At 40.5% G+C, this 14,302-nt stretch overlaps 1 protein-coding gene across 8 annotated transcripts in view; it reads right to left on the bottom strand.

The window, feature by feature from the left end:
• STRBP (spermatid perinuclear RNA binding protein) overlaps positions 1–14,302 on the bottom strand; it is a 150,747-nt gene that overhangs the window by 16,396 nt on the left and 120,049 nt on the right. For 6 of the 8 annotated variants that reach the window (XR_010841860.1, XR_010841861.1, XR_010841862.1 and 3 more), the window contains exons 13-17: positions 13,315–13,473; positions 9,213–9,347; positions 8,868–9,008; positions 6,181–6,304; positions 1,917–1,961 (exon numbers count right to left, since the gene is read on the bottom strand). Coding sequence is in view for 5 of the 8 variants with exons in the window: in XM_067040781.1 (XP_066896882.1) it covers positions 1,917–1,961; positions 6,181–6,304; positions 8,868–9,008; positions 9,213–9,347; positions 13,315–13,473 (604 nt within the window). In the remaining 3 variants the exon portion in view is untranslated. The remainder of the gene's footprint in view (positions 1–1,916; positions 1,962–6,180; positions 6,305–8,867; positions 9,009–9,212; positions 9,348–13,314; positions 13,474–14,302) is intronic. The other 2 variants (XM_067040782.1, XM_067040783.1) reach the window with 1 other exon arrangement.

The following is a 14,302-nucleotide window of genomic DNA, read 5'->3' as shown; positions in this document are numbered from 1 at the left end:
GTATTCGAGAGCACCAGATGATCAGAGGGAAATTACCCCACATGCAACAGCTTTACAAAGGCCAAAAGACATATTTACCTTACAGCCAAAATAAAGCATCGTTTTAGTAGGTTGGCATCACAGTAACATTTAAAAACCAAATCTTTTATGTGAAAAATGGGGGCATTACATTTCACCAGCTTTGGAAGTCAGTTATATGGCACATGGGAGTGAGGGGCCTTCTGAAGAGGGGCTCAGAGGCCACAGGGTGAGAGCATAATGTTAGAGGAAAGGGAAGAACAAGAGAGAAGAACTAAAAAGACTGAGGAAAAAAGTAAATGTGCCTTAGAGCCTAGATATACAAGTGTTTTAAAGAAAAAAATTAAGCTCTAGCAAACCTGTACTAAAGAACAGGGGACTTACTATGTCTAAAAGAAAGACACAGACTTAAGGACCTGCCCTAGGAGGCAGATGCTTTGGCTCTCACACAAGACATATTACAATGAGTCTAGTGAGTCACAATGTATTTGGATAAACTGACCAGACCTAATTCACAGGAAGGATGAGGCGGTCAGGGAATCCAGAAGTTGGCTGAATGGTAAAAGCAAACTGCCAAATCAAAAGGAGCTAGAGAGCTTGAATTCAGAAGAAATTCTAAGTGATAGCATATACTTGTATGGGGAGGCCCTGGCCAAACCTGAATGTGTCAGTGGAGACATTCAGTTAAGGAAGAAACTCCAGACTCTGCTCTCAGCCTTAGAGGAAACTCACCCCAAACATCTCAGCCTTCCAGCTTCTCCACATCTTTCCAGGATGTAAATTATCTATCTTAATGGGGAAAGCAGTCCAACTGTTCACTTTCTACTTATTTCTACAGCTAGGAAATCAGATGAAGCTTCAGTTTAGCAGTGTCTTAAAGACCCATAATTTTCATCCAAACAAAAATGGGCAAGCTGATGCATGAAGAGAAAAAGCATAATGAAAGGTCTGAGGCTCGTGTGGAGGACTAATGCCACAAGTAGCAACACAATCAGGGTCCTTCTCTGCTGTGTGCACACACGCCCAGCCTAGGGTCGCACTGGTGCACACAGACGTGTGCACCCGCACACTCTTACACTCACATGCATTCTCTCACGTGTGCACACACTCTCACGCTCTTTTTTCTCTCAGTGACAAACATCCTACAGATGGCCAACTCTACACCACATAAGCACCCGAGTTAGGAAGAATGCCTAAGAGAGCATATCACTGACTCCAAACCTACTGCCTCCATTGCCACATAAACCTCATTCAAAAGTTATCCAAAGGGCCACTGAGGTTCATTTCCACATCTGCCTTTGTTTTTTATTTTTGGAGGGAGAGGAGCTATTCCTATGATTTTCTCACTGTACTACAGAGACCTTCTGCAGTAAGCACTTCAGTAACTGCTGCAGATACCCCCTCATCACTCTCTAGGACCTGTTCACCTCTACAGCAAAATTCATGAAAAAGGACGACAGCTACAAATTTGAAGTGAGCACTTCCTATCTCTAACTCAAATCACCTACAGTTCACACAGTTTCAAACGAGAAACTTAAATGTAGCTCTATAACTGGCAGGCAGCCAAGCTAGAAACTGGATATGGCCCTTCAGTAGCCTTTGAATGGAGTAAAAGTTGGCTGTAAGAAGAACTACTTAAAATATTTAATTTCAGTATGGTCAGAAACAGGCAATTAGAACAAGCAGTCCTTCAATCAGGCAAAGCAGAGAGAAGAGCAACTCCAACCAAACCAAGAACCACAAGGTTGTGGCATTTTCAACGGGAATTTAAGTTGGGTCACTAGAATAAGTAGGTCTGAGATCCTCCAATTCATTTAAGAAACCCTAGATACAAACTGTACTTTGGATTGCTGTGCAGAGTGGCTTAAGAGGAGAAATCAGTAAGATGGTGTACATACCATAGGCAGGGGCAGCTGTGCTGTAACCATATGGTGTTCCATAGCCTGGTGCAAAGAAGGAGAAAGCACATCAGTCCAGGAAAAAGGGCAGTCAGCACTGGCCCGATTCACAAGGACCACCTGGCCCGGCACCTTGGGCCCCAAGGACTTCTTCCAGGTGCTGGCTGAACCAGAACCCTTCCCAGAATGGCCCGAGTCTACCGATTCCTCCATGCCTATGTAGAGTGGAAGCTTTTTACTATGGCCTACGAAGCTCTCCTGACCTACCAGAATATCCTGTTTCTCACTACACTTACCACATTGTATTATAATTATCAACTCTTTGTCTGTGTTCCCCCCTAGAATGGCAGAGACTCAAGTCTTATACATCTTTGCATCACTTGAACCTAGCAGAATGTCTGGCATATAGTAACCACTCACAGATTTAATGTGTTCAACAAAAGAATACTTAGAACTACTCAAGTTACCAATTTCTCACAGTTGGAAAATAGGAATTTCCAAGTTTTTTTTCAGAAAGCAGTGACAGAGCAGGCTAAAGCCTCAACTGCCACTGAAGAGGGCACACAGATCAGGCTGTGGGCTCGAGTGCAAGGTCCATGTCTTGTTGAAATCCGAATTCTGGGCCTCAGCACAGGGTCTCTCAGTAAATGTTGTTAAAATTGACATTAGCATCTGGTGCCTATGAAGAAGGCTCATATTATCAATAAAGTACAAAGAACACAAAAGTTTTTGAACCATTTAGTTCTGGCACTAGTTTCTTATATGTCCTCAGATATGTAACCTCTGAGTTGCCACTTTCATCTATAAAATGGGAAACCCGCCAAGCTACTTTATAGTTTTATAGGGATTAGAAATACTATGTTAATAGAAACAACAATCTTTAATCTTTCAGTAAAATGACTTTAAAAAATATAAATGCTAAATCACTTGGGTAAATCTCTAGGGAAAACTAGTTTCTAAAATACAACAAGGGCACAAAATCTACATGGGCCCTTCACATTGTACCCAAAACAAATCAAGCTTTTTTACTTTACAGCCCCTTTTCCTATAATCATTTCTGCTGCTAGAATGATTTTTTTTTCTTCTTCTCTAGCTGACCAACTGCAACTCATCCTTTAGGTATCTATCACCTCCTCTGTAAAGTCCCCCAGGCCTGCTGTTCACTTTGCCCACCCCACGTCATAGCTTGCATCATATTACACGGTACTTTCTCAAGTGTCTGTTCCTACCCCATGTGACCCCAAGCATTCACAGGGGCAGACGCTAAGTGTTGGTCATCTTTGAATGCTCAGATCTAAATCTCTTGTTTGAGATAAAACATTTAAATATATGTTGAATAAGTAAATTGCTTTTGGGGACTAACTGAAACATTTTCTTAGAGATAAAGTTTTTCACTTTTTAGTCTATACTTAAGTCATAAAACTTGGGGTTGTACAACTTAGTCTTTAGTGCTCACTAAATCATATATTTCAAGAGGACACAAGGCAGCTGAAATAAGCAGTAGGAATATACAGTAGGAAAAGTATCAGAAGCCAAAAAAAAAAAAATTAATGCTTAAAAAAGAAGGCTGTATATCAAATCTATTCCAGGAAAAGGTAGCTGGCTGGCTAAGGCTACAGTTTCAAAGGTTTTACTAAAATGTCCTTAAAGAGATGAAACTATAACAACTAAGCTGGCCACTAATGAGGCCACTGGGGTTCTAATCCTGACTTCATGTCTCACTAAGGTGACTCTGAATTGCACCTGCTATTTAACCTCTCTGAGCCTCAGTCTTCTGCAGAAACTGATGGCAGAGGAATGTAATTAAATAACATATGTAAAAATACTTACTACACTCCCGGCTGCACAAAATACACTCTGCAAATGGCATATAACCTATTCATAATCCAAACTGACCTAATCTGAATCTTCTCTAGGCTATAAAAGAACTTCCTTTTTAAAAGCTTCAGAAGACAGGCCTTTCACAGAGGTCAGTGCAATGATGTAAAAGAGAAGCTACTACAGAGCAGAGAGGCAGACAGCAGGATTCCTCTCACAATCACTGCCACTAGCTGATGGCTGCTGACCCTTCGCGCATGAGGGAAACGTCCCATGACCCAGCAGCTGGACAAAACTGGACGAGCACATCACCAAAGGCAAGAGTTCGCCTCAATAACCTGCCTACTACTGTTTAATGAAAGCTGCTTCCTTTAAATAAGACATTAAATGAGGGGGGAAAAAATTAAATTTCCATAGAAATAGTGAGATGCCCAGAAAAATGTCTTAATTTTGGACACACAAAAAATATCAAACTGTAACCACTCTCTCACGCTGTCTTTCAGCGCTCTCTGTCTCCTTCAGTGGTGCCACCATCCAATCTACTTCCTCCAGCATAAGATCCTGGGAGGGGCCTGAAGCCTCACTGTCTCGTCCTCCACATTCAATCCATCAATTCTGCTCCTGAAGTTCTTCCATCTGCTCGCTTCTTGACCCCCATCTGCTTCCCTGTACCCACTGGAGATCCTCCATGGCCTCTAGTCTAGTCTTTGAGCATACAAAAACCTTCTACTTTGTCTTGGCATGCCAACTTCTGTCCTTACAAGCCATTCTTCATGCTACAGAGAGTGATCTTTACAAATTAAGGCTGAAAGTCTTATCTCCTTACTCCTCTTAGAACCCTTCATGACTTCCCCCATACTTAGGTACTAAGACCAAAATCCAAACCACAGCCTCCAGGACGGGACTGAGTACCCACTTTAGCTCAAATTTCCCCCACCCCCTCCCCCTTCACCCACACACAGTGCTCTCCACACTACAGACATGTTGGCCTCCTCCTAATTCTTCAAATGAGCCAAGTTCCCTCCTACCAGCACCATAGGGTGCTGATGTGCTATTCCCTGTGTGCGGTGTTCTTCCGTCCCAATCTTCTCTGAGTTAACTCCTACTCATTCTTCAAAGCTCAGTTCAAGTGTCACATCTTCAGGGAAACCTTCGAGTCCCTGACAGACTAGACCAGGTTTTTCTGTCACGTTCCCTCACAGTATCGTGCCCCTCTCCTTCATCACAGCAACTGAGTCAGTCGTGAGTATTCCATTAGTATGTCTCACCTTTAGACCAAACACTGCAGGAGAACAAAATCCATGTCTGCTGTGTGTCAAAGCAGGCACACAATATTTGAATAAGAGTACACATTGTTTATATGACACATCTTTGAGCTATGCCCCTACTGGGATCAACTTCTAGAAGCTTAATTCCAAAGCCACATCATCCACAGACCTTCCCAAAAAGCCTATTCTAATTCTTTCTTGGAAAAAAAAAAACACAACCTAAGTGAACTTCTTAAGAGTGTTATGCAAACAAATAATGACGGGATAAGACCCAATCTTTATGACAATTTCATCTTGATCAACAACTACTAGTAGTTTAGTTGTCAAGTTCAAAGTTCCATACTTGCAATATTACAGAGAATTTGATTTTAATGAGACAGAGGTACAGCTACTGCTAAGATGATACAAGGATCAGAAGAGAAGGCAAGCAGAGGGCATCTTTTCCCATCTTCCTCAAGCCATGTGGTGAAATGGAAAGAGTATAAACTTTGGAACTAGAAACACCTACATTCAAATCTTTGCTCTGCTGTTTACAAGATGTCTCACACTGAGCTAGTTGCCTTACCTCCCTAAAACTTAGTTTCCTCACCCGGAAAAATGAAAATAATTTCTACTTGAGGAAACACTGTGAAGGTTAAAAACAATTAAGTGAAATCATTTATATGAAAGTATCTAGTGTATTCTCAGCTCTAGATAAGTAAGTTCCCCCTTTCCTCTTTTCGTACTTCTTCAGCCCCTGATGGTTCCCCAACATAGAGTTAAAGAAATGCTGACATCGCCAGGCTTCACCTCAATTAAGTAGCTCTTACCAGCCATTTTTCTCACCTGTGATACCCAATCTGTCGTCTATGTCCCCACCGAATACACTCTGCTCAGGTATCCAAACTCCCCAATCTGTGGAATATCTTTGAGCTTCCTCATTGTCAAAATATGTCCCCTCAACCAAGCGCAATACTCATCTGTCACCTCCCTCCAGAAAGCCTCTAGTCACTCAGCAGATTCCAGGAGAAAACCTGTAACATTCTGTAGATTCTTTTCTTTTGAAATTCGGTGCACACCCGTTCTATACCCATATTATGTTTCCAGAAACCCTGTATAACCCTGGAAAATAAAGGAGAGGCTGTTCTTGGAACTCTGGCCCAGAAAAGGAGGCAGATGTCTCACAGGGTGCACTATACCTGGAGCTATGTAGCCAGGAGCAGCTGTGGCCCCAACAAAAGCTCCCCTTGTTAGAGTTCCTCTTCCTCTGCCCCGAACAGCTTGGACTGCTGCGGACACAGCTGTATTCACAACACCCTTTGCCTGTTAAAAACAACACATTTCATTACTGAGAGAAATAAGATCATCTCATCAACTTTGTAATATATAACCCTCTACAAGAAACTTGAGCCTGTACATGAGATTAGTCGTCTATGACCTTGAACCTTCAGTTTATAATCTGTAAAATGAAAATGACATCTATATTACAGAGTTGTTCTGGAGAAGATGCTGGCACACAGAAGTATGCAAATAAATTCTTCCTTTCACTTGAGGGTTACCCAGAAAGAGTTCGTTTTCTGCACACAAATTTCAGCAGTCAAATTACATCCAAAGTCATTTTAGGCCTGACTAAAGCAATTACAGACACTTGATACCTAGGTTCAAAATTTACTGAATTCTCCCCCAGCAACAAAAAAATACCACAACAAACCACCTGGAGTTAGCTGTGAACCTGAGTGGGGTTTAAAAAAAAAAGGAACTAAGACAGGAAGACCAAAGGTGTGGATCCCAGTTCCTGATGTAAGTAACGGAGCCCTCAGGAAGGTCATGCAATTCTGGGGGGTGTGTGGGTGGGGGGAGACTCTGGTAAAGTCACATAATCTCTATGGGAGTCTCCCCACTAATTGCAAAATGATAATCATGATACCCACTTTGTTTTCCTTACTTCAGAGTAGAAAAAGCAACTGAGAAAATAGATACAAAACTCTGAAAAGTAGAACAGATAAGGACAAAGAGTAACGGTACACAGGGCTGCTAGAACATTCCTTTCCAAAACTGAAAATTTAAGAAACAAGAAAATATCTAGTTTTAAATTACATATTATATTTACTTTTTATATAAAGATGCAATAAAAACTCAAGCTCAAAAAACTACTAATACTCCCTGCTATAACCAAGCTGCAGGGAAGGAGGTGCAGAGCCTCAAAATCATTGTACGATCAAGTCAATAGCATCTCAGACAGTTTAAATAGTCAGTGCATATACACATTTATCTCTCACTGAAAAATCCTAGGATAGCCTCTATAACTGGGCAGAAGACAGTTTCAAGGTCGAATGTATCGTGCACAGAGAACAGCCATTTTTTCCTTTTGGCTGAAAAAAATCCAACCAAAATAGACTGCTTCTTGGCTGTCAAGCACATTGAACACGTGAGTTTTATAGCTTTTTGTATGGAAAATTTCTAAAAATGAGTGAACTTCATGCGGGCATTTAAAAAAAAAAAAAACAACACAGCTTAGTCAAATGTAGTCAGAAAGTAGTAATCTGGCAGCAGCAGAGTGACTCCACACAAATCAAGCTCATGTCTCCTAGAACCAAACCTAACTACCTAATAAGTATCTGCACATAGCATAGGCTTTTTGAAACACTAAAATTAACTGACCCATATACAAGATGTAATGCATGAGAAAAACACACCAAAACAAACAAGGTAACAATTATCCTTCTACTAATTTAGAACATATTCTAGAAGATTTTAGAAAAAGACAATCCACTTATCCTCTCTCTACATGTGTACCACTGCAATTTAAACGCTTTACTTGTATTTCATCTCAGTAAAAGTTCATTTTTTTGGTTTATATTTTGAATTCTAGAATATAAGCAGTGTTTATTATAGTAAATACAAGAAGTTTGAATTAACACAAAACAAATTTCTAGGATGGATATAATATACAATAGGAGCAAGCCAATGGTCTTTGAAAGAAGAACCAGGTTTCAAAGGGAACCCTTACCATCAATTAGCTATGTTACTACAGCGGTATCTTAATGTGTTCAAGCCCCATTTCCTCATCTATAAAATGAGAGCTATTCTAACCTCTTATAAGGGACTTTGTATATGCATATTTAACACAGAATCTTAAATAATCTAAGCTTCCTTCTATCAGTCTAAACATTTTTACTTGACTTGTTCCTATCACATAATATATTCAGACATTATTATACCAGTATTCTCCACGAGGGAGAGAATGTGTCTTATAGTTAACGTATCTCCTTTTCCCTCACAATCGTGCACATGGTATATGTCTAGAAAATATTTCTGAATACGTAAATGAATGGATAGAAGAATCTGTTATTCAAAAGCGTGCGATTAGGAGGCCATCTTTTCTTACTGCAACCCTTGTTACAATCCTGGGCCTTTAGCAGCTCTGACATTTCCAATGTCGGTAATGAACAGAAGCAACAAAGGGTCAAGTTCTACTGTGACGCCCTCAAAGGAAAACCCAAAATAATGCAAAAGGACAAAACTGGAAAGGAAATGGAAGAGCACCTGCAGACTCTGATGAGAGTAAGCCCCAAATACTCTTGGCAGCTTCCCTAAACTAAACAAATGCTAGTATCTCATTAAAGTCCCAACACTCTATCTCTTCAAGAATGACCTAAAGCCCCCCAATAATGCTAATAGTCTCTTTTTAAGATATAATTTGCCTAAAAGACCACAGAACAGAGAACCACTAATCATATTTCTATTATTCATGATCAAACCCAAAGAAAAGGTTGCCAAATCCAAGAAAAAGAAGTACCTTTAGAAAAACCTGAAGTGGCACAAAGACAGGAAAGGAAATTTAATTCTGGTAATATCTTTCAAAGGTTTAATGCTTAACTCATACCTGAGGGATAATCTTCTTTTTCTTATTATTTGCTGCATTGGGTCCAGAAAACAGCTTCTCCAGGGCAGCTAAAGCTGCACTTGCCTTTGCCACTTTCTTATTTGGACCTGCACCTCTGAATTTCTGTCCATCTACTTCTACCTAAAATCAAGAACAACACTCTGCAATTATCCCATGCAATTCCTCTACGTTGTTTTAATTTAAATGTATCACAACACAGAAAACACCAAAAATCAAACAGTACCATAAGATTTGACTCAGTCTAAAGCTTTTTAATATATAAGCTCAGGATATCCTATGTCTTTCAGGGGAAAAAATAAGGTTGGCTTGTATCTAGGTACACACCTCCATTACAAAGCGTTTGTCATGGCTTCCACCAGTCTCCGAGATGAGTTCATACTTAAGACCTCTTCTTTTTTCATTGAGCTCCATTACAGGATTTTTGCCACTTGCTGTGAGGATAGGGCCCTGAGTTCTTACCTAAAAGGAGGTTCAATCAAGTAAGATTTTAGAGTATTAGATTTCTTATTAATGCAATTATACTACGTCTCTGTTGAAAAAGAGGCTCACGAATTGTACTTTAAAGCATTCAGGGGCTAGGATGAATGATCATTTCTGTATACAAATAGAAAAATATCTTTAAAGGCATAGAAATTCTACAAGCAGTAAACATCACAGTAAGTCATCTGGCCAGCCTGCCGTGGAAGCAGCCTGTCTCAAAAGATCAGTATTCAAGAGCAGTGTAGCCTTGCCATCACATGGCACTCCAGGGGCTGATCTGGGGTGTTCAAGATCTAAGAACAGTACTCTAAATGACTGACAATGTTAGGTAGAACAGTTGAGATTCACATGACACCTGAGCATTCATTGTTTTTCATCTTTAGGATTAGGAAGAAATAACTCTCAATTTGGAGATGGAAAGAAAATGTGCCTACACACCTCTCAGTCTCTCTAAAGAGATTTAACGGCACCTAGAGTAAAAACAGTAGGATACAGACTGTGAATTCTGAAATTTAAAAATAATAAAAGCAGTCATTCCCTGCCCTCAAGGAGCTAGAGTATAGAAGGGGAGGGATTGATCTAATCACTGTAAAACAACGTACATTATAGAGCCCATGTATATTATGGAAACACAGTACAAGGAATCATTTTCTAGGGCAAACAGGATAGTTTTCCTGAAGTGACATGCAAACCTGACCTTAAAAGGTAAGTACCAGACCATGAGAAGGAGGAAACGAAGAAGGGCATTCTGGACAGAAGAAACAGCCATGCAAAGGCCCAAGAGAAAGAAAGACCATTTCTTTGGGAAATGGAAGAAGTTCCATTTGGCTGTATTAAGCGAGTGAGGAGAGGAAAGCAGAACCAGATTAGAAACACTCTCGATGGAGCCAAATCATAAAGGACTTCAAATGTCATGCAAATGAGCTTCGACTTTATCATGGACGATGGGGAGCCACTGAAAGACTTAAATCTGGGTAAATTCACGATTCGACTAGAAAACTGCTCTAGAAGTGGTGGAAAGAACTGACATAAGGATAAGACTAGAGGTGAGGAAGAGAAGTAATTCACGTGAGAGTGTGAAGGCTCAAACGAAGAGAGAGGCTAGCACCAAAAATAAAACAAACCACAAAACACTACAAAACTATAATTTTAGAAAGGAAAGACCCAACGACTGAGCACTTTTTGAGGTTAGAGAGCATGTCTGTTATTCTATCCCAGTAATTGCTCAAGAAATGCTGAACAAAAATGAATTATAACATATAATAAGATTTTCATGTATGTAAACGTAATGGACAGCAAGATTCTCTTAAAATACTCTACGCTGATTTAATAAGTGGTTGATGCTATAAAAGTGAAACATTGGACAATTTTTTTTTTTTTTTTTTTTTTGCAGTATGTGGGCCTCTCACTGTTGTTGCCTCTCCCGTTGCGGAGCACAGGCTCCGGACGCGCAGGCTCAGTGGCCATGGCTCACGGGCCCAGCCACTCCACGGCACGTGGGATCCTCCTAGACCGGGGCACGAAGCCATGTCCCCTGCATCAGCAGGCGGACTCTCAACCACTGTGGCACCAGGGAAGCCCATTGGACAATTTTTAAAGACAATTTTAATAAACATTCCTGGGTCTTTTGCAATAAACCACTTCTTGAAGAGTTTTTAATAATCTACATCTTTTTAATTTCAAGGCAAATTTCTGGAGTCCATCTTTAAAAGGTAATGAGTAATTTCTGAAACTACTCTATTGTAATCACTCCCTGCTTTCCAAATCTGAAATCACTCTTATAAAAATGAGTCAAGGGGCTTCCCTGGTGGTGTAGTGGTTGAGAATCTGCCTGCCAATGCAGGGGCACGGGTTTGAGCCCTGGTCTGGGAGGATCCCACATGCCGTGGAGCAACTAGGCCCGTGAGCCACAACTACTGAGCCTGCGTGTCTGGAGCCTGTGCTCTGCAACAAGAGAGGCCACGACAGTGAGAGGCCCACACACCGCGATGAAGAGTGGCCCCCGCTTGCCCCAACTAGAGAGAGCCCTCGCACAGAAACAAAGACCCAACACAGCAAAAATTAATTAATAAACGCCTACCCCCAACATATTCTTAAAAAAAAAAGTCAAGATAAAAGTATTTGCAGTTCTAATCAATTATTACTATTTTAATGAAGAATAAGAGCTTTCTCCCCTCCCCATTACTAGATTATACAGAAGCATAGCAGAGATGGATTCATAACCAGAACCTCCACATACTCTCATAACTGCTATTAGTTTAGCCCACGCTGCTCTCTTAATTCCCTTTGAACTTAACAGTCTGTACCTCATAATTAATGCGCTCTTTTTCTCTTACTATTTATAACACTGCCAGCAAACCATCTTGGCCTGCCTGTGACAACCACTTATGAATGACTGGTCCTCTCTAAAGCCAGGTGCCATGTCTTCTATCCTCCACAACATCACATGAGGAGTCAGGCATGGCTTTCACAGGCCTCAGCCCCATCAGTCCCCACCACACAGGCCCAGCTGGTACTTCTCAAACATTTACTTTCACAACTCCAGGTATTATACCTCCTATTCCTTGGCCCAGAATGCCTTCTTTCCACCTCTTCCCCACATAGCAAACTCCTACTCATCATCTCAAACCAAGCTCACAGTTTTACTCCCTTTGATTTAACATGTGTGTACATTTCGTAATCACATCCTCCTTTGAGATTTTACATTATAATATTCATTTTGCAATCACGGTGCTTATCACATTACATCGTAATTATGAGCGTATCTTTTGCCCTTCTATGCTGAGAACATCTGAAGGCTCTGGACACAATTTCTGCAGCATCTAGCAGTAAGCAGGTACTAAAAGGGGAAAAAATTATAGTCCACTAAGTCCTTGATAGATACTCATTCTTACAAATGACACTTTTTAAAATTTAATGTAAGCTCCTGTGGTTACTTTAAAGACAATTTTTCTTATGTAGAATGCAATAAGCAAGGGCCCCATGAATTCCCAAATAAGCCGTGTATACTCAGTATTTGGATTTTTGTCTCATTCTATTATCTGTGACAATACGTCATAGGTCAGGACTTGGCTCAAGAGTCTGAGGAACATACTAAATCAGATGCCCTCTTTAGGGCTGGACCAACTCAATGATGACACCACTGGCCCCACAGCTTAGCACAAATTTCAAATAATCCTAAATTTCCCCATTTAGATTTTTTTTTTAAGTTTGCAAACATACACACATACACATATTCATTCATTCATTTGTTTATAGCACAGCAGCTTGTGGGATCTTAGTCCCCGACCATGGATGCAACCAGGGCCCCCTGCAGTGGAAGCATGGGGTCCTAACCACTGGACCGCCAGGGAAATCCCTAGATCTTTTTGGTTTTCACTCTTCAGTTATTGTTGACATTCCTGATACATTATGATTGTGAAATGCTGGAAGCAACTCCCATGGCCAGCAAAGGAGAAATGCTAGTTAAATTAGGATACATCCATGTGTTGTACAGTATACAGTTATGTTTACAGCAATTTTTACAGTTAAGTGAAAAAACAAGATGTAAAACTGTATGAAAATGATTTCCTTCATAAAAAATACATATAGAGGGCTTCCCTGGTGGCACAGTGGTTGAGAGTCTGCTTGCCGATGCAGGGGACACGGGTTTGTGCCCCGGTCCGGGAAGATCCCACATGCCGCAGAGCAGCTGGGCCCGTGAGCCATGGCCGCTAAGCCTGTGCGTCCGGAGCAGTGAGAGGCCCACATACCGCAAAAAAAAAAAAAAACACATAGAAGAAAGGCTGGATACAAATAAAGCAAAATATTAATAATGGCTGCCTCTGGAATACATACACTTGTATATGCTTTAGATTGTCTCATTTATACTTCTCCATACCTCTCAAATTTTTGACAATGAACATACATTACGTTTTTTTTCAAGGAAAAAACAATATAAGTATACCTCTAAGGTACTGGAGGTTTCAGTTGTAGAATTTCCAGTATTATTGCTTGAGTTTGAAGACACTGTTTCATTTTTGCCTTCATTATCTGACTTTTCATCGGAACTCATACATTCAATATCTGCATCAAAGCCCGTTGGGTATCCCATTGCCTGCAGTACCTATACAAATTACATTAAGATTCAGTTTTATTCAAACACCAGACACCACAGAGAACAGATGAAATATTGAGAACAACAGCTTCAAACCCACAACATTTGAAACCATGAAACACCTTGCAGAAAGAGAAAGATGGTGCTAAATCTATAAATCCTTGGTTAAAAAAGTTTTACCTACCAGAGTGTCACCATGGAAAATGGGGGAGGACGTCCTCAGAGTAATTAGGTTTAAATAACGGATAACAGAAATGCAAACCTGAGGCTACTCTGGGTTCATTTAATTTGGAGATGAGAGGTAGAAAAACAGAATAGCCAAGTTCAACCAGTGAGGTGAGGGGGAAAGTAAAATCGCACACTATGAAAAGTACACTAGGCTAGAAAGGAAAACACCTGATGGTCTAACTCTTTATTTCTCCTCTGGTCCTCAGTTTTCCAATTTGCAAAACAGGAAGACTGATTAATTGACCTCTAAGTTCTATGATTCAATCCAATAGGGGAAATTAGGACAGACGGGAAATCAAGGAGTTTTCTTTACCTTGGAGCCAATATGCCTGTTAATTACAAAATTACATCTGAAGCTTTCTACTATCCATCCCTTTGGCTTTCCACTTAAACCATAATGGAGACTTGAAAGAAAAGATTCAGTCTTTAGGTTTATTCTCTACCACTAAGTGAACCAGGAACACGTTTAGGTTTGTATCTCCATCCCTGCCTCTCAAGGCCCAGTTACATTATGGCTTCCCCCAATGTTCACTCTTCTTATATTTCTACTCATGCCTGACATTTCTCATCTTTTTAAAAATACAGTTTTCAGAACTCTGTGTGTGTGTGT

The sequence above is a fragment of the Kogia breviceps genome, chromosome 8 (assembly GCF_026419965.1).
Source record: "Kogia breviceps isolate mKogBre1 chromosome 8, mKogBre1 haplotype 1, whole genome shotgun sequence".
NCBI lineage: Eukaryota > Metazoa > Chordata > Mammalia > Artiodactyla > Physeteridae > Kogia > Kogia breviceps.
This window is presented reverse-complemented; position numbering and strand designations above follow the sequence as displayed.